This window comes from Malus domestica, chromosome 09 (assembly GCF_042453785.1).
Source record: "Malus domestica chromosome 09, GDT2T_hap1".
Taxonomy (NCBI): Eukaryota; Viridiplantae; Streptophyta; class Magnoliopsida; order Rosales; family Rosaceae; genus Malus; species Malus domestica.
In genome coordinates this window covers 12,292,393-12,314,159 of record NC_091669.1, presented here as the reverse complement: position 1 = coordinate 12,314,159, position 21,767 = coordinate 12,292,393, and the positions used below count along the sequence as shown (strand labels likewise).

General features: G+C 38.8%; 3 protein-coding genes and 1 long non-coding RNA gene across 8 annotated transcripts; 2 read left to right on the top strand and 2 right to left on the bottom strand.

The window, feature by feature from the left end:
- Positions 1–1,847: 1,847 nt before the first annotated feature.
- LOC103443239 (uncharacterized) lies at positions 1,848–5,159 on the bottom strand. 4 transcript variants are annotated; one of them, XM_008382050.4, is made up of 10 exons: positions 4,934–5,074; positions 4,377–4,703; positions 3,912–4,020; positions 3,753–3,834; positions 3,464–3,538; positions 3,067–3,170; positions 2,817–2,947; positions 2,623–2,716; positions 2,160–2,215; positions 1,848–2,009 (listed from the first exon to the last, which is right to left on the bottom strand). In XM_008382050.4, exons 2-10 carry the CDS (start codon positions 4,403–4,405, stop codon positions 1,913–1,915), a joined length of 777 nt encoding a protein of 258 aa, XP_008380272.3. In that variant the 5' UTR covers positions 4,406–4,703; positions 4,934–5,074; the 3' UTR covers positions 1,848–1,912. The 4 variants fall into 4 exon arrangements, with proteins under 4 accessions (XP_008380272.3, XP_008380271.3, XP_028964026.2 ...); XM_008382049.4 differs by lacking the exon at positions 4,377–4,703 and having other exon boundaries at positions 3,464–3,549; positions 4,934–5,159; XM_029108193.2 differs by lacking the exon at positions 4,377–4,703 and having other exon boundaries at positions 2,198–2,215; positions 3,464–3,549; positions 4,934–5,159.
- A 1,304-nt stretch (positions 5,160–6,463) lies between these two features.
- LOC103443240 (glutamyl-tRNA reductase-binding protein, chloroplastic) lies at positions 6,464–10,109 on the bottom strand. Its single transcript, XM_008382052.4, has 5 exons — positions 9,418–10,109; positions 9,232–9,312; positions 7,818–7,922; positions 7,469–7,618; positions 6,464–6,906 (listed from the first exon to the last, which is right to left on the bottom strand). Exons 1-5 carry the CDS (start codon positions 9,799–9,801, stop codon positions 6,679–6,681), a joined length of 948 nt encoding a protein of 315 aa, XP_008380274.3. The 5' UTR covers positions 9,802–10,109; the 3' UTR covers positions 6,464–6,678.
- Positions 10,110–12,944: 2,835 nt separating this feature from the next.
- LOC139188207 (uncharacterized) lies at positions 12,945–14,481 on the top strand. The gene is made up of 2 exons (XR_011571496.1): positions 12,945–13,782; positions 13,902–14,481. It is a non-coding gene; the product is annotated as an uncharacterized lncRNA (long non-coding RNA).
- A 273-nt stretch (positions 14,482–14,754) lies between these two features.
- LOC103443234 (uncharacterized) lies at positions 14,755–19,888 on the top strand. 2 transcript variants are annotated; one of them, XM_008382045.4, is made up of 8 exons: positions 14,755–14,911; positions 15,306–15,528; positions 16,777–16,839; positions 17,011–17,147; positions 18,061–18,098; positions 18,196–18,241; positions 18,702–18,866; positions 19,519–19,888. In XM_008382045.4, the coding sequence occupies exons 1-8, from the start codon at positions 14,800–14,802 to the stop codon at positions 19,692–19,694; spliced, it is 960 nt and encodes a 319-aa protein (XP_008380267.1). In that variant the 5' UTR covers positions 14,755–14,799; the 3' UTR covers positions 19,695–19,888. The 2 variants fall into 2 exon arrangements, with proteins under 2 accessions (XP_008380267.1, XP_070660981.1); XM_070804880.1 differs by lacking the exon at positions 19,519–19,888 and adding an exon at positions 19,180–19,421.
- Positions 19,889–21,767: the final 1,879 nt, after the last annotated feature.

Below are 21,767 nucleotides of genomic sequence, written 5' to 3'. Positions count from 1 at the left end.
TGAGAAAGTAATCATGTTAGGAGTCTGGCTCTCGAGATTCGGAGGGCGGTGCCTCTTCGATTTTGGAGCAAGCAATCTTGTTGGGAGTGTTTTCTCGAATGTGAGTAAAGGTTGGGCATGTTTGCTAGTCTACCTTGCCACGAAGCATAGAGGTTGACACACAGGGACTTTCCAATTATCCAGCCGTGGTACTGTTCCTTTACCCTCTCTTCGATTTTTGAGAAAGTAATCATGTTGGGAGTCTGGCTCTCGAGATTCGGAGGGCGATGCCTCTTCGATTTTGGAGCAAGCAATCTTGTTGGGAGTGTTTTCTCGAATGTGAGTAAAGGTTGGGCATGTTTGCTAGTCTACCTTGCCACGAAGCACAGAGGAGCAGTGGTACTGTTCCTTTACCCTTGTGGGTAATAATATGGTAGCTAGACCTTCAACATTTATGTGTCTAAACTTTGTTAGTGTTGTTTCTTTGCTAATCTTTTACCCTTCTTGGTCAGAGTGATGTAGTGGGAGCTGCAAGCTTCACGTGTCTCAACTTTGTCAGAGAACTTTGGCAGATTTATATGTGGTACCCATGAGCTACTGTTGCGTGTGGGAAGTGGGTGATTGAACAGTACGATTCATGTGCTTTCTACTTCGCCAGAAATCTTCGACAGAATGCCCATAATTTCCGCAAAGCTGAGTGTGCGTGTGACAGGTGCTGACAGGGCTGGAAAAGTAGGTGCCTCTTCGATTTCTGAGATCGGCCCTCGTGGTCTCTGAGCAGCCCAGCTTTTGAGAAAGCAAGCCTCTTCGATTTCTGAGATCGGTCTTCGTGGTCTTTGAGCAGCCCAGCTTTTGAGAAAGCACACGACTCTTCGATTTCTGAGATCGACCCTCGTGGTCTCTGAGCAGCCCAGCTTTTGAGAAAGTAAACGCCTCTTCGATTTCTAAGCAAGCGCCTCTTCGATTTCTGAGCAGGCGCCTCTTCGATTTCTGAAGCTTCATCGAGTGCAGATTTTTATAGGGGCTGATATTAAGTTCCAAAGCACACTTGAATATCCACCAGTAGAAGCTCCATTCTTGCACTTCTAAGATCTTGATTTGTCCGACCTCTTCTCTCTTCAACACCTTTGAAAATGTCTGGCCCCTCCGACCGTCGTTTTGACTTAAACCTTGAAGAGGCAGCCCCGCCTTCTCCAGACAACATATGGCGCCCATCATTCGTCTCCCCTACTGGTCCTCTTACCGTTGGGGATTCCGTGATGAAGAATGATATGACCGCTGCGGTAGTGGCCAGGAACCTTCGCACTCCCAAAGATAACAGACTACTTTCCAAACGGTCTGATGAGTTGGCTGTTAAGGATTCTTTGGCTCTTAGTGTTCAGTGTGCAGGTTCTGTGTCTAATATGGCCCAACGCCTATTTGCTCGAACCCGCCAAGTTGAATCATTGGCGGCTGAAGTGATGAGTCTCAAACAGGAGATTAGAGGGCTCAAGCATGAGAATAAACAGTTGCACCGGCTCGCACATGACTATGCTACAAACATGAAGAGGAAGCTTGACCAGATGAAGGAATCTGATGGTCAGGTTTTACTTGATCATCAGAGATTTGTGGGTTTGTTCCAAAGGCATTTATTGCCTTCGTCTTCTAGGGCTGTACCGCGTAATGAAGCTCCAAATGATCAACCTCTGATGCCTCCTCCTTCTAGGGTTCTGTCCAGTACTGAGGCTCCGAATGATCCCCCTCCGGTGCCTTCTCTTTCTGGGGCTCTACCGACTGCTGAGACTTCTCCTAAGCAACCTTTGTGAAGGCTCCCTCTTGTTTGTTTATTTTGACTCAAGTATATGTACATATTTGTAACTTATCGGGGATATCAATAAATAAGCTTTCCTTCATTTCAACGTATTGTGTTAAATACACCAAAAGTTTAATAAGCTCAGTCATCTTCTTCCTGATCAAATTCCTTAACCTTCACATCGGCATCTTCTCCGAACTGAATGCAGGTATCGATCTGAGCCAGGACGTAGCTCATGCTGTCAAAAAGATGTGTGCAAAAAGAAACCCCAACATTATCGTAGATGATATCAATCCAACAGTAAATACATGCATGAAAAGACCGTAGAGGAAAACGTGCATAGATGGATAGATAGATACAGAAAAATGTGCATATAGAGAGTGTGCACCTGCTTGACTTCCTCAAGTCTAGTGGCAGAAAACTCACCATGCTATAATCATCGACCTGACAAACCAACCAACAAGATAGTCACTCCTTAATGCACTAATTCATCGTGGCCAATAAGATTATGACTACTTTGTTTAACAAAACAACGCCTATAAGTACCACAAGTCGTAACCATCACCACAAAACTTGATGTTAGTCGGGTACAGGACATGGTACAACCCTAAACTATATATAACCTCTACTATATAATCCACAACCGAAGTCAAGTGAAGGTTACATGGCTTCTCAACTGACAGGATAACTGATACAGATAATACAACCAAGGGACCAAATCAAACCATATAGAACAACCATAAAGGAAAATCTCACCCAGAAGAAAGTATGCTTCACTAAACAGCTATCTCCAATTCACAAACTCAAATGGATACAATTATATAAGAAACATGCGCACTATAATAACTCACCAGTTCAATCAAAGATTTATTTAGCTTTGCAAACTGAGGAGCCATGCGTTGATTCAACTCTGATAATAAAACTTGAGGCTCCGGATACAAGAAGCTGGAACATTAAAGATACAAAACAAAATTGAGCTTTTTAATAAGCTAAACAGATCAATAAAGATGGGTTAATAGAAGTAGTAGAGGATAGAGTAATTCACTCTTCAATATCCTTTTTTCTCGGTGCAAGGTCCATTTTGGAGAGGATATTAACATGTGGTAATTCAAGTTGAATCATGGCAGAAAGAGATGCCATGCACCCACTAATAAACTTAGTCACATCCGTAATGAACTGTTTCAATAGAAGAATAAATATAGTTATTTGGGGTTATAAACAGTAATTCAAAGGAAGGAAGAAAATATTTGTTGAGAAAAGATTACATGATAGAACTACAAAAACTTGTCACAGACCTGAGAATCAAGCAAGTAGACAACACAGACTTTGAAATTTTTACGCTGCAGATGCTCCACAAAGTTCCGAAGCACAGGCACATGCGAGAAAAGTTCTATCTGGCCTATAACACAAGTGGATGCCTAAGATTATTATGTTTCACAGAAATTCCTCCAAACACCCACGAACAGAGAACTAGGAGCCTAGACATAATTTTGCTTTTACTACTATGAGACTTACTGTCAACTCCAGAAACATGTCACCGAGCTATTACTATAGTTTTTTCCTCGTAATGTAACAATAATATCATTCATGAAAAAGTTAACCTTAATTTAGTCCACTTTTCCATCAATAGATCTCAACCACAATGCATGACAAAATATAATGACAACAAAACATGCGGATTAGTATGGATACCTGGGCAGTCAAAAATTAAGTAGTCATCATCCGTGTAATTGTCCAATTCCTCTGTGAGCCATTCATCCAGATTTTCTTCCAGGTGTCCAGAAATCAAGATTAAGGACATTCACCAAAGAAATTACAAGATCTAGAGAGAGGAGTACACCAGAAGTGGTACAATATGATTCACTGCTGTTATCACACGCAAAGATTCCATGTCTGTGCCCTTCCAAAGAATGGCAATCATTTTAAGTAAAAGAAATAAAAGAACATAAGAAAATTCGAGAACAATTTGGAAAAAGGATACTCCATGCAGTATAAAAGTCCACCATTGGGACCCAAACCAAGTTCCTCCATAACATCCTCCAAGGAAACAAGCTCCCTAATATCTGCAGGAGGGAAAAGAACAGAATACAAGTTAAGTGCGGTTCATCAAACCAAACAAACAAATGAAATGACTACTTACCCATGGCCACAGGGTAATCAAAATTTTCCGCAGCAGGATCCAAATTAACAATATTGATACTCCTCCCAATAGCCGTACAGTGTTCGTGCAAACTAGAGCAATAAGTCGACTGGTTCCAAGAAGTAAACGAACTTATCAAAACTAGTAATGGATATATAAAAAAAAAGTTGAAAAAAAATGCAATCATAGCAATCCTGATGTGATTATAATGCACTCCTCATTCAAACACTGTCGGGGAAAATTAGAGCAATAAGTTGACAGGTTACAAGAAGTAAACAAACTCATCAAAACTAGTAATTGGCATGCCGAAACATCGAGAAATGTTAATCATAGTAATTGCCCATATGATTATGATGCATCCCCACATACAAACAATATTGCAGCAAATTACATCAATAAGCCGAAAAGTTCCGAAAAGTAAGACAAAGTCATCAAAACTAGAGAAGGGTACATAGTTGATAGTACCATAAAAATGACTGAGTGATGTCCCACATCGGTTAGAGACAAGGTTTGCTATGTGTTTATATGGTCTTGGGCTACTCCTCATATGACCAATTGGTTTTATGGTGGAACCTCAATTTCATCATGGTATCATAGCGGATTGTCCTCGTGTGAAGCTAAATGGTCACACGCGCTCCACGTCATCCAGTTGTTGTCCATGTGTAGCTTGAAAATCCGTCACACGTGCAGGGCGTGTTGAGAGTTGTCCCACATCGGTGAGGGACAAGATTTGCTATGTGCTTATATGGACTTAGCTACTCCCCATATAGCCAATTGATTTTATGGCGTAACCTCAATTTCATCAATTACAAACATAATAATTCCCATGAGCTTATGCGGAATCCCACATTCAAACAGTTGGTGCAAATTAGAGCAAAAAATCGACCGGCAATCAAACAAACTAATCAAAACTTGTAATGGGTACACAAAAACGTCAAAAAATATTAACTTTTACTGATTTCCCATGTGATTGTGCTGCAAGTGAGTGAGTGTTAGAGTAAATTTTGGGTAGTGAAATTTACCTTGCCGCTGCCGGCAGGGCCAATAACCAGCTGCGCGTAACCCATTTCAGATATCTGGATTTCTTGCTAGGGCAGCGAATTCAGAGAAGAAGATGAAGAAATTTGAAAATTGGGAAAGATGAGCACCGCGCACCAAACAACAATTGCCAGCAATCAATGATAGAAAGAGGGTCTAGGGTTTATGATATGTTTATTATGACGAGATAGACACTGATGGCACGTTTACTAATCCGTAATTAAAACGGGTGAAATTGAATTGACGAGGAATTGAACTGATGAGGAATTGGATTTATGAGGAATTAGAAACATATTCCTATGAAAGGTGTTTACTAAACTGTCGGGAAACGAAGTAAGAATAATGTCAGTTCCATATAAATTGTTTACTAATACATTTCTGAAAAGGAATCGAAATCATTTAATTACTAAAATGCCCTTGGTCTGATTGAGTGATTTTATATGATAATTAATAAAATTTAATTTTCATAACAGCATGAATTTTTTGTCGGATCTTTATAAACTAAATTGTTAACCCTTTTTAAACCAAATTTTTATACCCACCCCCCATAACTTCCCAAGCAGCCCAATTTTTTGACCTTTTCAAACCTTCACGTCTTTTACTCTTCTCCCAGTATCCGTCGTCAGTCCTCCCCAGCCGCCATTGCCACCACCCTCTCCCTCCCTCTCCTACATTTTATTTTCTGTGCATCCTTCATTATCATTTCCTGCGGCTCCGTCTCTATCCTGCTCCTCCATCCCCACACGACCACGACGCCACAACCATAGACGAACCAGCTTTACGATATCTGAAGATGGTTCGGATTGGTTGATTGTGGTGTAAATGCAGAGGGAGGTGAAAGGGAGGTAGGCCGAGAGGTCTGGGCTTGTTGGTTTCACTGGCAGATTGGAGTTTTAGGAATTAGTTGGGGTTATAATAGGTAGAAAAGTTGTATTCCGGATTCCGCTTGTCTCCCGGAATTCAAATGACACCTCCCACCTCAGGAATACAATTCTCCCAAAAACAGGAATCCAATTCCATTTTTCGTGCAGGCCCCACTCATTTTGATTACTCCAAATTTTAGTAAATATAAAAATAATCCGTAATCAGAATCACACTCCGACTTTTGATTCCGATTATGGACACGTAAACACGCCATGAAAGGAGGTTCCTTTTATTTTCGCTTCGTTTTTCTTTTACGTTTTGCCGCGACATTTTCTTTTGGCTAAATTGCAATACTAGTCCCTGCAGTTTACTAAACTGTACTTTCACTTCGGTCTGTGGTTTTTTCTTTGCATTTTGATCCTTTACTTTCTTTTGTTAGCAGCGTTCCAATCTGTCAACTGTGTCAAAATTCCTTCCAACCACATTACAAACTCCAAGGAAAAAGGTTGGTTTGCTGCAACGTCAACTCCAGCTTTTGAGAATTACAATCCTCAAACAAAATATCAGAAATAAAATTTGGGGCTCTTTCAAAATTTCAAGACATTTAGAGTATGACAGGATCACCCTTGCAATAAGAAGAAGAAGAAGAATCGAACTCAAATACGATCTCAAAATTTTGAATCTTGACGTCTGTGGAAGTTAGTAAAAAGGGCATATGGAACCCGTGTACATAATCAACGAGCTCAATTAAGGGAATGGCTGTCGTAACCTACGAAGATAACGAAGCTCAACCAAGTTTCCCATTTTTGCATCTAAAGTAGCACATCCGTACATTTTATAAAAACGGCACTTACAAAGTTTACTCTTAGGCTATCTTCTTAACTTGCTTCACCCTTTCGAAATCTGGGGCATGGAAATTCTTTTCCACCTCCCAAGCTAATTGAGACATGCAGTTAAACATTGACTTTGCACCCTTCTCATCCGTCACCTCCCTGGAGAAGGGAATGCGAATCTCAAATATACCTTCCTGAGGAGACCAAAGACGCAGGTCAAAGCCTAACCGATCAACCCAAACCAGTTTTGCTTCAGAAACCTGCACAAGGAAGCTACCATGACCAGATTGCAACAGAAAAACACAATATAAAGCAGATTCACTGATAAAGTGATGTATAAAGTCCTCAAGGAATGTTAATACAGGATTCAATAATTCAGGGTAAAATGCATTTAAGATTCTAGTAGAATGATTATTTGGTTTATCGTAATCCTGTAAATAAAAATGAAAGGTGCTATAACTTTGCAGACGGGTCCATACAGTTGAACATACAAGCATCCAAATTATGGTTCGCGTGATTGAAAAGTAACATGACAGTTTAGTTGGGAATGCCATTTAGTGTAGGATGATTTATTTCATCAAATAGCATGAGCTCCCGACTTGAAATCTCAGTCATTGGTTGCTTAGTTTCTAAGTTTCATTTTTGGTTAACAAAGACATTTATTGGTCAACTGTAGTTTTTCCCTTGCAACTATCATTGCCGCTCTCAAGCTTAACATAAGAATTTTGTATGTAATTCAGTGTTTCTGGTACCAACTTAGCAAGGTTTCAATATGCAATAGACAACACAACTATCAATCACAAAAAGTGGGTTGGCACAAACCTGGAAGTTCAAATCAGCATAGATGTTGCAAAAACGATTAATATCTTCAATGTTGTTGGTGTTTATCTCATTCACTAGCTTTACCGCAAAATCCCTAAGAGGATCAGGTTGTGCATTTTTATAATCTGAAGATGTAACCCACATACCAACCTGTGAGGGTATCAGAAAAGTTAAAAAACAGATCTGCTTTTGAATAACTCCTCCATCTCAAATATGTGCCAACTTAAGGGCTACAGGCAAAACTTGGAAGCATTAGCCCACACCAGTCTTACCAGACTACCAGTATAGAAAATAACTATTGCTTATGACTACTAAGCCCAGCACACGGGCAAATAAAATACCATAATACCTCTTTAAAGTCCTCCAACTGAAGTACCCGTTCCACAGAAACAACATATATAAGATCTTCATCAACTTCTTCTCCAAACCTCTTTTTCCATACTGAATGAAGGTACTGAAAGAAACGGCATTGAAATCCAGATGAAATACTGATTAAAACGATATAACATCCCACCTCATAAATAGATACTAGCAGAAACTAAAACAGATCATACGCTAATGCTTTTTATGAGCTTCAAATGGATCACAAGGTTCTCCTTTTTTCTTTTAAGAATGAATCAAATCAAAAGGCCACTACACGTAACACCTACATGGGTCAGTGTATGCTTCTGTTGGAGAACTGAGTCCAGCAAATAAATCCAGCCACATATGCTGGAACTCATGTCTGTACAAAAACTGGATTCAAATCCAAGTTCTAAGAGCGTCTCCAATGGGAAGGGACTCCCACCACAACCTTTGAGGACTCATTTATGAGCTTTAGAGGAATATTCGAGTCCCTAAAAGAATATTGTCTACAATGGAAATTCCTTATAGTATAATCCCTAAATATAGGGACTAAAATATTAAAAAATTATTATTCATTTCATTGAAATATTGTAACCATTGATAAAAATAAAATAAAAAACTATCTCTACCATTGATTTTTTAAGAATTAAAAAAAAAGAAAAAAAAAAGGGAAATGAGAAGTTGCCCCACTTGGGTGGGTTCAAAAAACAAGGAAAAAAACATAAAGAGAAGCACCATTCCAACTCAAAATTAATATGGAGTACACCATTTGAGTCCCTATAGGTAGTCCCCATATTTGAGAATTCTTTTAAGGTATCTGACAAGTCCCTATGTATTGCGATATTTTGAGGACTTCAATTCCGGCCCATTAGAAGTCATTTGTCCCTATATTTAGGGACTATACAATTGTAGGGACTCCATTTAGGGTCTCCATTGGAGATGCTCTAAGATCACAGCCCAACATTAACCCAACCCAATCCAAATGTCAAGCATATAACATTGTAAACCCTAAATTGCACCCCAAAACCATGATACAATTATTCAATCACAAATGTTACGCAAGCCAAACATTGAAGTGATAGCTCCAATATATACTTGACAAAAGCTGTGGCAGTCTGCCATAACGATCCAGTATTTTATCCTACCGCAAACAATGGAATCAGAAATGGACTAGTTACAGTTAGTTGAAGACTATGCAGGTCTGACAAACACGAAACATTAACTGTGTTACTCTTCTAATTCTGCATTCTTCTTAGTGAATTCTATCTTTAGTCCGCATAAATCAGCAACAATTATGTTTTCAAGATGCTTCCTTACAACTCAAGCAACACGCCGCATTCTAACACACATATGGTAAAGCCATCGGTAACAAACCACTTCATAGTGAAGCTTGTTCCAGATGAGCAAAAACGATTTACCTTTAACATTGCCCTATTTTCTGGTTTGTCAATGCTGCCTAAAATCGTGCACTGAGGTGTCCGCAGCCCGCTTTGCTCCAACTGTGCACCAAATAAAACAACACCACCACCTTGAAAACCTCAAGAATCACCTTAAACTTCATAATCAATCATCCAAATTAAAAAAAGTAGACCCTTTTAAAGCACCTGGACATGGAAGCTAGACCTCCTGTCAATAGAAAACTGCCGATTAGAGGCATTCAAGCACAACACCGGAGTCCCTTCCGGGTCGACCGCGAACCGAACGCCAATCCCCAAAGGCCAACCCTCTTGAGTCAGAGTAGAAAGCGTGCCCACAGACACCAACTCCATTATTGTCCTGGAAACCTCAGCTGGAACCGGCTTGTGAGTCTTCGTTTCCAACTGGGTCGGCTCCGAAACCGCCGAAAGCGAGCATCTTAGGGCTCTGAACCTAGTTCTGCGAAATGGGTTCTGTTTTATGGGGGTGAAAGATGGGAATTTGGGGGTGGGTTTTGAGGGAGGGAGTGGAAGGGACAAATGGGTTGTGAGAGATTGAGTTTGGAGAAGCATTGGAGAGTAAATTTGGGGTTTAGGGTTTGTTGATTCAATTGGGTTTTTGATTTGAGAGGAGTGGAGTGAAATGGTGTGGAAATGTTTTGGCAGTCAATGGATGGAGAGGGCTGCAGACTTTGAAGAAAAGGAAAGTGACAGTTTGTACAGACAGTTGGGGTTGGAAGAGGTGATGATAATGATGATGATAAATTGGGAAAAAGGATCATAAAAATGTGAGAAAATGAGGGCAAAATCAAGTGTAATTTACACAATAGGGCCTAAAGCTGTTTCTGCTTTGCTTGTTCACCTCTTGTGATAGTGATGATAACTACATTTTGTGCTTTTTAGGTTTTTTAAAAAGTAACACAAGATTACGAAAGTACTATTTAATTGTACGTGTTTGTAATAAAACAGGTGATTGATTAGTGGTGAAGCACAAATTAAGTATTAGTTTTTGAAATTTGTTCACCACTATTTGGTGTGTGAAATTATATTAAATACATCATAAGTTATTCAGATTAGCATGTTTTTTTTTTCACTCTATGGTTATGTAGCAAACGTTTAGTGTCCCACATTACTTTATTTCGTTAACTTCATAATAACCTTTTAACTTCTAATCCACAGTATCGTAAACTAACAATACTGTAGATAACAAATTGACAACATATCAAATAACCTCTAATTAAAAAAGGAGTAAAGTGGCTTTGTTTCAAAGCATAGTAACACGGTTCTGTTTCAAAAGCAGGGCTGAAATGATATTTAAGATATAATTATGGGGCATTTTGAAAGGGGTAAACTGTTATTTGACCTCTTGAAGTATTACTCCAGTTGAAATTGACTCATGGCTATTTTTTTGGTAAATTAACAACCCCCTAAACAATTTGAAATCAGCCAATTGGCCCCTTGTCGGTAAATTCCATCCATTATTTCGTCAAATTCAAAGGTAAACTAGTCTTTACTTCATCAATCCTTACTTGTGAACTATAACCACTATTGAATTTATGACATATGAAAGAAAAATAATGTGTAATGACTGTTGATGCACAAAATCGAAGGTCTTGGAACAACATAAATCAGACCGTGAATCTGCAAGAAATATAAATAACACAAGATGTATCGTGGTTCACCCCAAGGTTTGGGCTACGTCCACACCGATTATGTATTTCTCTGAGAAGTGAGGGAGAGAATGTGAGAGCCTCTGTAATGAGAGTGAGGCTTTGAGGGGGGTGAGAGGGCCTAGGAATTGGCCTCTTCCAATTGTAAGGGTGAGGGGTCCTTTTATAGAATAAGGGTTCTATATTTATTACATATTTGCCCCTTCCTTTATCACATAATTACATTTAAGTCCACTGAGTATTTGTACGAGATCTAAATACAGATGCCCTAAATATGGTATAAACAGTAGTCCCCCAAGTCTTCAGTCAAGAGAATCTTTTGGTTGGAGACTTGAAATTCAGTCCATGTGTGGGCCGAAGTAACTAAATGTTGTCTTGAACTGATGCTCGATATGAGGCGGTGCTTAATTTGAAATGATGCTCAACTAGAAGAGCACATGTTGCGAGGCTGCTCGGTTTGTGGCTTATGTTACCTTGGTTGGCTCGGCTTGTGGCGCTTGAAGGTGAGGGGGTCCCTTTTATAAAATAAGGGTTCGCTCCTCAATACATAAATGATGGGCTAGAGTTGATGCTCGCGGCGAGGCTGTTGCTCAACTGGCTACGATGCTCTCTAATGAAGGTGATGGAGTCCATTTTATAAAATAAGGGCTCGCTCCTCAGTACATGAATAATGGTTAGGAGTGATGCTCGCGGCGAGGCGGTTGCTCAGCTGGCGGCGATGCTCTCTAATGGAGGTGAGGGAATCCCTTTTATAAATAAGGGCTCGCTCCTCAGTACATGAATAATTGGTGCTTTCTAATGAAAGTGAGGAAGTCCCTTTTATAGAATAAGGGCTCACTCCTCAGTACATAAATAATGGGCTAAGTCCCCCAAGTATTTTTCATGAGGCTCAGTTGAGGCCCAATATATGGTGTATAGTGTAGTCCCTAAGTCTTCGGTCAATAGAGTCTGTTGGCTGGAGACTTCATATTGAATCCATGTATGGGCCGAAGTGGCGGTTGTTCGGAGGTGGTATTTGTATACCTTGCATTGAAGCTTTGCAAGTGAAGCTTTGTAGGTGAAGCTCTGTAAATGAAGTTTTTGAAGCTGGAGCTTTTGTAAATGAAGCTTTTAAAGTTAGAGCTCTGTAAATGAAGCTTTTGAAGCTAGAGCTCTGTAAATGAGGCTTTTGAAGCTGATTGACATAAGTGATGCTCATGAATGTTTATGTTGATTAACATGAGTGATGTTCATTGATGTTGTCATGAGTGATGCTCATGAATGTTAACATGAGTGATGCTCATGAATGTTGACATGAATAATGGTCATGAATGTTTATGTATGATTGTCATGAGTGATGCTCATGAATGTTTATGTATGAATGACATGAGTAATGCTCATGTATAATTTGGAGTACTGGGCGTACTTTTGATCACCTGGTTGGTGGCATGAAGGAAAGTACCGGTTGTATATTTCATCACCTAGTTGGTGGAATGAATGACTAGTTGCCAAATGATATTTAGAGTATGGGTTATACATTTCATCACCTGGTTGGTGGTAATAGCGGCATGTTGCTGAATAATTTTGGAGTACTGGGCGTACTTTTGATCACCTGGTTGGTGGTAATAGCGGCAGTTTGCCGAATAATTTTGGAGTACTGGGCGTACTTTTGATCACCTGGTTGGTGCTATTTTGGGCTTATGGGTCTTCGCCCTCCACAACATGCCAGCCCATTTACTTTGGGCTTTGACGGTTTTTTTTTTTTTTTTTTTTGTATTATTACCCTCTGATAGGGTTTATACAGATGTCTCCGAGAGATAAGAAAAATAAATTACATCATACATCTGTCAAAAAAGTAAATCACATCATTCTGGTGGAGTATTTATTTCTTACTTTTGCTTTCTGCTTTTGCTTTCTCTTTTGCCTTTTCTTTTCACTTTAACATCATGGTGTCGTTTGTGAAGAGTGGGAACATGCATGATGAAAGTTGGTGGGCATCTTTTGTGTTGTCATCGTGCCAAGTTGATTCCCTTAATCAACTTGGAGCTTGGGCTGCTGTGCATTAGTGGGTAGCCATGTTTTCTGCTTTTTTTCTTTTTGCTTTTGTTTCCCACTCATTTTCTTGCATGTTCTTCTGCGTGTGAAGTTATCATTGGCAAGCTGGGAGATTGGGACACTGAGGGTAGCTTCCTAGGCAGCGAGCTTAGCTTCGTCTTGGCGGACCCATTGTTTTGGGGCAGAATAAGATACAACGTAGAAGTTTTGGGGCAGGAAACTCAAAGTTTTTTTTGGAGACCTCTCATTCGGTTGGCAGACCCATTGTTTTGGGGCTGCAATTGTTCCAATAAAACTAATTACCCTCTAATGGGCTATTAATAATCATACCCAGACATCTACAAGGAGTCAACTACCATCCCATTATTACTCCACCCGCATTCACTCGTACACGCCCCATTCTCCTGCGATCCCCAGGTTTTTCTGGCAGGCTCGACAAACTCGACGCCGGCCATCACCATTGACGCCGAGTCAGAAACAGACGCCCCGCATCTCTCGCTCTTCCTATTCCCGACCACCAGAGACGGCGTCGGAAATGTCGTCGCCGGTGAAGACTGTTTGTAGTGTTTGGGTGGAAAGAGTGTTTGGCTGCAGAAAATATGTGAGAGAAAGAGGTGTGGAGATGACGATCTTGACGGAGATGGCAGACTCCGGCGGAGGAGACTTTGGGGCAGCTGCTTCCATGCGCTGGGACTCAGAAGTGGCACCTGAGAGAGGTCGCCGTCGTCGTATAGAAAGCTGCGGAAGAGATCGACAGCGCCCCAGTCCTTGCCGCTGAAAGAGGCCGGAACGGATCCCTCGCCTTCTCGAAAGTGGATTGAACCGCTCCGAGAGGGTTCGCCAGACAGTCGTACGCTACTTCCACCATATCTGATTCTCTCTCTCTCTATCAATGTCGGTCTCTGTTAGACTTGTTGCAACTGCTGAAGTGTTGATGGTTTTTTTATTTGCATGAGGTGGTATTCTCAGTGTTGCAGAGAAAGCAGGGAGAACTCTGTGTCTGTGTGTCTGTGTGGGTTTTGCAGATCCATGGCGGAGGTGAAAAAATGAAAAAGAACCAACATAATCTTTCGTGTCGATTCCCACAGACGGCGCCAAATGTTGATGCACAAAACCGGAGGTCTTGGAACAACGTAAATCCGACCGTGAATCTACAAGAAATGTAAATAACACAAGATGTATCGTGGTTCACCCCAAGGTTTGGGCTACGTCCACACTGATTATGTATTTATCTGAGAAGTGAAGGAGAGAATGTAAGAGCCTCTGTAATGAGAGTGAGGCTTTGAGAGGGGGTGAGAGGGCCTATGAATTGGCCTCTTCCAATTGTGAGGGTGATTGGTCATTTTATAGAATAAGGGCTCATCACTTATTACATATTTGCCCCTTTCTTTATCATATAATTACATTTAAGTCCCCTGAGTATTTGTACGAGATCTAAATACGGAAGCCCTAAATATGGTATAAACAATGACAATGTAAGATGCTATGTTATGTAAACGTTTAGTTTTTTTTGTATTTTTTTCTCATTATGCTATGTGTTTTTGAATTATTTTGTGTTCATGTGTCAAAATTTTATTAGTGGCTATAACTGACAAATAACAATTGATGATGACATGACTAATTTGCCCTTGAATTTGATTGAACTGATTCCGCAATCTAACGGAAAAAGGTTAATTGACTAATTTTAAATACTTCAAGGAGTTAATTTATCAAAAAAATAATTTAGAGAGTTAATTTTATATGCGGTGACAGTTTAGGGGGTTAGACCGTAATTTACCCTTATGAAAGATAAGTAAAAAATGAAACAAGGTAAAACCTTTTCTTTTATTTAGTTTTCCAACAACTTTTCCACTTCAATGAGAAGCAAATGGCGGCAGCAACCTTCAACAGTCCCGTTCGTCCCTTCGCATCACCCATTTCCCGCCAAATCAACTTCCCTCGCCAACGGTCTCCGCTTCTTCGATATAATTCCGTCAAAGGTGAGTTCTTTCTTCACTCCCATCCAAACTCCACAACTCAATTTCCCAAAAAAAATTAAAAAAATTGAAAGCTTTTTTCCTCCTGTTTCGTTGCGGAGATACGTTTGCCCAGTGAGTAGATAACCCAGAACTTCAATGAAATGCTAACAATCAGCTCCTTGTTCGATTTAGCTAAAATTTCAGTCTTTCGGTTCCAGTGCGTCCGAAGTAACTGCAAAAAATGAAGCTCAAATTTTCAATATTCTTTTGTTTTCTCGGCAACCAACCAGCCATGTGATTTGTGTGTTGTAGCTGCAGGTTATGCTCTTTTGGTTTTGCCTTGTTGGTTTTAGTTGTGCTAGAATTGTATGTACATGTATGGATAAGTGATTATCGTGTTTAATTGGGTGTGTAGGTTTTCGATTATACGAAAATAGGTCTTTGCATTGTGGTGTGATTTGTGCTGTCAATGGAGGCGGGAGAGGGTACGTATCTTCGTGGGATGAGAAGCCATATGAATATCTTCCAAGTGGGAAAAAAGCTTACTTGGACGAGCAAGATGTTGTCACGTTTCTTGATCCTCCTAAGGAGTTGATTCCTTTGGACTCGGCTTCCTACAATCCTGCTGCATATCTTTGGTTAGTATCGAATTGTTATGACCCTTTCGTTCCGAAACTTTGTGTGAGTTATTTTCTCATTCACTTGATTGACTTATTATTTTTTTGTATGTAATGTCAGTGCTAATTTTAGTAATTTCAAGTTACTCCCCTTGGTTGTGAAATTGCCGAGAAAAAGTACTAGTGTTGTATATATAACACACATGTATAGGGAGTGTCACCTTTGCTTGCATAAGATCAACGCATGATGATCATGAACGCCATTGATCAATTTGACTTCATCATACAGTTAAACGATTAACAGCGTGCCATTAAAACTTGCACATATTTCCCTTGTCTGCATATGCGATATAGTACTATCCTGCATATGTGATATACTACTATCTTGTAAAATGAAAACAATTTAAATGAGGAACTAAGTAAGATTAGGTTAGTTTGACTGAAGTTTTTACTTTCTTTGAGTCTACAGAATAGGCTGTGGTTCATTTGACTAGGATAAGAAATAACATCTATTTCCCTTTAACTGCATGAATCCTCAGATAAGAACGTTTATTTAGCAGTAATAATTATACTTTATAACTATAGGTAACATTAACTGTCTTTAAAGTTTTTGCAGATTGTGAGTAATAAGAAAGTCCATTTTGTTACATTTTCTATCATGTTAGTCGGACATTATGTACATTTACTAGAGTTATGGTTGAGCTGTGTGTAGGCTTGTTATGCATAGATTTTTTATTTGGTGCGAAAATCGTGCAAGTGGATTCAGTTTGAAGGCTGTTGACCCTATGTCTGTGAAAGTTTAAAACATAGAACCTGAAGAGAAAGCCCCAGAGTCAAAGAATACTAGTCATCACTTGGATCCTAGCCAGCAAGTCAATAGAGTCACCATTAGTCAAATAAGTTGGGATTGTTAAAACTACTATCGGTACAGTTTTGATTAGTTAGATTCTGTTTTGATTAGCCAAAGTTTTTCAGCTCATTATATAAGCTCAGTTGTAAGTTAATTTCATTCATCGGATGAGAAAGATAAGAAATTCTTCATGGCTTCAGTGCCACTAGCCTAGCGGCAGATTTATTTGATATGTATAAATTCTTTTAAAAGGGTCGTGTTTAAGTTGGTTTATCAATTTTGAATTTGACTAGTAACTGGTTGAGTGGTTAGTGAACATCATTTGTCCCTAATTCTAATTGGTAGATAGTAGATATTATTTCCATTTGGATTTCTTAATCTATTATTACTGTTCAAAAATGTTTGTCTGGTGTTGTTAGGAAAAAAATTGATGATATTCCTCCAGAAAGGCGTTATCGACTTCTGCGCTTGGTAGAACCAAGGTAATGATATTCATCCAATATCAGCTTACTATAGTAGCCTACTAAGTTATGTAGAAAATTAGAATCAAAGCACTTGATTCTTGGATATTTTGCATAGCATTTCTCTCTATGATTTTAATAAGGTGGAATTTAGATTTTAGAGTCACTGATGTTTGGGCACTTGTAATGCAGGCTTGTATCAAGAGCTTGGGAGATAGCTGGCACACGATACAGCGATCCCAACTTAGCCAAGAGAAGTGCATCTACATTGTTGTCTAATGATGATGGTGTAACATCTCTTGAATATTATAATTGCCGAACAAGTGGAGGTAGGTCATGTAAATCAAGCCCTTTTATACTGGAAGTTCTAAGGCCATCTCCAACCGATGGCTGGCCAGAGGGCTCGTTTTAGCCCTCTGGCCCTCCAAGATATTAATATTTTAATGAACAGTACAGGGTCATATTTGCCTCCGTCTCCAACCGAGGGCCAGAGGGCCAAACATAATTTATTATTTAAAAACTATAACAACTTAAATTTAAAAACTACAACTTATATTTAAAAACTACAACTAAAATTTAAAAATGACAAATTAAATTTAAAAACTATTGAAAACAACATTAACTTAAATTTAAAAATGTTGTGAGGAATGGTGAATGAATGGTTTAGGTATTGATAGGAAAAAAAATAGAATTTTTGAGAATTAAAAAAAAAGGGCCCAAAAAACCTTAAAAAAAATATTTAAATCCAACGGTAACTAACGCCAGCTAGCCGTTGGATTCAAAATTCTTTTTAAAAATTCCTGTCGGTTATAACCGATAGGATTAAGCGGTTTTCTGGCCAGCCCTCCAGCCCTCTTTGATTCCGTGGGCCCTCTCAGATTCCACAGCCCTCTGGCCTAACCCTCGGTTGGAGACGGTTTTCGGGCTATTTTCGGTCCTCTGACCCTCTGGACCTTTCGGTTGGAGATGGCCTAATGTCCCCATTAGTGCTTTTCAAAAATCACTGTAATTCGTTCGATGGAGTAGTTTATTAGTTTACTCTTTATCAAACTAAAGATGTTAAAAACATGAAATCTTCTAATTGTATGACATTAAAAATCCACCTGCTCATTAAGATGAGCAAATAGCCGATTTCTGATCACATTTGAATGATTATTTGGCATTTCTCAAACTTCCGATTGCGTATTTTAACCTGTTCATTATGTTACCTTGTAAAGAGTTTGACGCTGATCTCTTTAATAGGACCAATGCCCATTTCTTGGATAAACTCTTTCCAGAAGGTAATTCCTCTAATCCTATTGATTTTTGCTTTCTTCTATCTCTTTGTATATGCATGAATTGTTGGGACTGCAAAATTGGATGGTCTGCAAATCTCAGGCAATATTTTCTAGCACAGACGGGAACATTTATGGACGATTTATTGGTAATTTCTTTACCCTCCATGATTTTATTATTGAATTTATTATACATCTATCGAATTGAAAGTTAGCATTAAATTGAAGTTTATGTTGGGGACAGTCCCTTGCTTCTTAATAGTCATGGGGGTTGGCCCGTTTACAGTTCAACTATTAAGGCTGACATTAGAGAATGGTCCAACAACAGATGGGCTGATGTAACAGAAACATTATAGATTTGATTAGGAGGCATCGCAGAGGGAGTGGATTGCTCTGATAGGTTAAAGTTTGGTAAATTGTGTAAGGCAGTGGTGTTAAACACGATTCTTGATGTTTCTTATAGGGCCCCAACATGTGTTTCTTATGTATGGTTTACGTTATGTCTACTCTGTCATTGCATGGTTTGCAATTCCAAAACTAAATGTTGATTTGTTACTACTTATTAAGGTGTTTTTTATACAACTCTGTACAATTATCGTAATGAATCAGGTGGATCATTTTTAACCGGACTTGCAAATTCCTTTAGTCCATTGTACTTCGTGGTGAGACAGCTTAAGGAAGTAATGCCAACTGAACAACCTTGTGATCTAGCGTATGAATTTGGGGATGGACTGTTTGACCTCCAAGAATACCCAGAAGGTTTTCCAAGACCAGGTATATATTTTCCTTATATCCAATGCAGTGCGGTATTATTAGAACAGTTTGTTCGGAATTTAATTGTTTCATGGTAATTGCTCCCATTTTTCCCCCATGGAAAAGCTAAGAAATACGAGAGAAAAACAAATGTGAAGAGATGTTTTGATCTAGTAAGTTAGACAGAGAGGCCGTAAGACGGAGGAGCCCTATACATGTACAATTATACACGTGGTGCATACATAACACACATATTGTATATACCTGACCATTCTAACCTTATCTTTTTCGAATAGACTAACCATTCTTACCGATACGTTGAATATATTACAAGGTACAATATTTATGATTTCGGTTCCCATCACATTCCCACTTCCAGTTCTTGTATCAGCTCTACCTACTTTTCGCAAGCACCGAAACTGCCTTGTCATAGCAACTGCCAGTGAGCTGTTTTTTCCATTAAGGGGATTAGGTATGGTACCGGCTGTTTGCCATTAAATTGCCTGCTTGCTCAAGCCTAGGAGTAGGACCCTTAATCACCCAAGCTCAAGCTTATTTTCCATATGAGAAGTTTGTTTTGGGTTTGTAATATCTGTATGACATCCATTAATAACAGTAACAAACTATATATAACTGTATGTAATTTCGCAATGTTTTCATTTTGCTGTTTCAGTCAAACATCCATATCCTTTCAACGATCAGGTGGTTGTGTATGTTCGCCATCTGGGGCCAGGCGTTTCAGTTGGGCAAGCATGGCAGGAAGGAAGGAAACTACAACAGGTGCCACAAAAGTTATGCTCCGATATTTTGATGGTGAAAGATTATTCTGCCCATAGAGAAAATCAGTAACTGTTCTCGTGAAGTTAAGAGAAAGGAGAAAGGTTACGCTGTAATCAATTATACCTCGGTAGCTCATGTTGTAAGGCGTTGAGAAAACAAGCACAGAAAGGACAGCGGGTAGGGATCAATATAAAGATCAGTTCCTGTTAGTCAAAGCCAACAGTAAGTGATTCACATTGATTTGAATTTACAAGTAGAGTTTCGATGAATTCAGGTATACGACACCCTTCTGTTGCTCCAACATAAAATGATTCAAGGATTGAATTAAGACAAATGTTACTTTCAAAGTTAAAAATGGTTGATGCTGGCTGGAAATAGGTGTGATTATATGAAAATTTTACAACGTTGCGGCATATCATGTACACCGGGATTGTTGGCTGTTAGATCTTGGTCACTGGTCTTTGACCAAATATCTAACAACCAAAAGCACCAGTGTATAGAATGCTTCGGAGCATACTAGAAAATCCCGTGATTGTACGTATATTTGTACATTAGGTAGACTGGTAGAGGACATGCAGCACATGAAAACTTTCTACTAAAATGAATACAACACCAACTTAGAGGAATGATCGATGTCGTATGATCTAATTGCAAAGAAGGTTTTAAAGAACATAAGAGCTACAATAATGGACTTTCATTTAACAAAGGATGATGCCTCGAGTTGTAAATTCCTTGTAGCACTTAGCTAAGAAGCATGTGGTTATGTTGATAATCAAATAATCAAATCAATAATCACATGAGAGCAATAAGGCATGTGAAAAATGCACACTAAACGGAAGGACGAGCGGTACTAACCTGTAACTCAGTGTACATCGAAACTCATATGTTACACTGATTTGCACCAAACTACGAGAAAAACTTAATTTACTTGCAACTCAACATATAATTAAACTTGCTCTATTGAATTACAGGTAAGTTTCTCTCGTCTTTTCATGCGCTATGTTGCATGAAAATTCTTTTACCTCACCTATATATTTGTTTTTGTAAAGGATTTGTAACTCGACTAGTAAGAACATTCACTCTTTAACCTAAACTCCCAAGTTCGAAAATCTCTTATTTAATATCGCTTGTATATGAAAACCATATAATTCGTTTTTTCTTTCACAAAAAACAAAACATGTATTGCAATAATTTGTATTGGAATCATGTGTGTTGGTGTGTTGTGATAAGTATGCATATGGCCGAATGGGCTGTCAACTTCTCTCGATCGACATGCACATATGGAGTAAATCAGCAAGAAACATGGGGCGTGGTAGTAGGCCAGAATCTTCCAAAACCAGTAGGCCTCATGTGGTTTTATCCTTCATATATTCATCGATGCTACAAGACACTCTTCTTTAATGGCTCCATGTGTTTGATTCTGTATTTCTCTATTATTTATTTATTTAATTTGTTCACATAAAATTATTTATTTATTTAATTTGTTCACATAAAATTATTTATTTAAACTCATTTGCTAACTGTTTCAGTTTTTATTATTTTGGAATTATTTTCAGTTTTCAAGAAAGGAAAATTTGAAAGCCAAATTTCGAAAAGGATGTGATTTTCACTTTTTTTTTTTTGAACAAATGATATTATCTACACGAAGGGGTGGGGGCGTGAGTTAAGCCTCACAATGGGCTAGCAGTAATATGGTTCAAATTCGACTTTGGCAAGAATCAGACCTAAGCCTCTCACTTACAAATGAAGTAGAATATCATACCGTACTACTAAGTCACATTCACATGCATTTTTTAGCTTCTCACACATCCCTCCTTATTTATAGTTATCAGATTGAATAAATTAAATGCAAAAATCATGATTAAACATGGGTGTGTAAAAGATTAAAATGATGTGTGAAAATTACTTCCTTTTTTTAAACCTCGGAAAAAATGAATTTCCGTTTTTTATTTTCAGTTAAAAAAGAGTAAAAACTAAATAGTAATAAAATCATCAGTTTGTCACCTTTTGTGGAAACTTCATAATTGTCTTCATTGTATTATTGACAAGAGTAAAACGGACCCATTATTCTGCAACTTACAGAGAATGAATCGAATCAAAATCCTCATTTTGTTATTTAGCTTGTTTTACAGGTCCCCCAGC

What these genes read in the sequence shown, in the direction of transcription:
- LOC103443239 (XM_008382049.4), bottom strand. Translation starts at nt 4,978, where the DNA reads ATGGGTTACGCGCAGCTGGTTATTGGCCCTGCCGGCAGCGGCAAG. An exon ending in TCTACTTGCTTGATTCTCAG is followed by an intron (nt 2,948 to 3,066) that starts GTCTGTGACAAG and finishes CTATTGAAACAG; the next exon opens with TTCATTACGGATGTGACTAA. An exon ending in GACTTGAGGAAGTCAAGCAG is followed by an intron (nt 2,010 to 2,159) that starts GTGCACACTCTC and finishes TCTTTTTGACAG; the next exon opens with CATGAGCTACGTCCTGGCTC.
- LOC103443240 (XM_008382052.4), bottom strand. Translation starts at nt 9,801, where the DNA reads ATGCTTCTCCAAACTCAATCTCTCACAACCCATTTGTCCCTTCCACTC. An exon ending in GGTCTAGCTTCCATGTCCAG is followed by an intron (nt 9,313 to 9,417) that starts GTGCTTTAAAAG and finishes TTTGGTGCACAG; the next exon opens with TTGGAGCAAAGCGGGCTGCG. An exon ending in ATGCTGATTTGAACTTCCAG is followed by an intron (nt 6,907 to 7,468) that starts GTTTGTGCCAAC and finishes TTCCTTGTGCAG; the next exon opens with GTTTCTGAAGCAAAACTGGT.
- LOC103443234 (XM_008382045.4), top strand. Translation starts at nt 14,800, where the DNA reads ATGGCGGCAGCAACCTTCAACAGTCCCGTTCGTCCCTTCGCATCACCC. An exon ending in CATTTATGGACGATTTATTG is followed by an intron (nt 18,242 to 18,701) that starts GTAATTTCTTTA and finishes GTAATGAATCAG; the next exon opens with GTGGATCATTTTTAACCGGA. An exon ending in AGAAGGTTTTCCAAGACCAG is followed by an intron (nt 18,867 to 19,518) that starts GTATATATTTTC and finishes TTGCTGTTTCAG; the next exon opens with TCAAACATCCATATCCTTTC.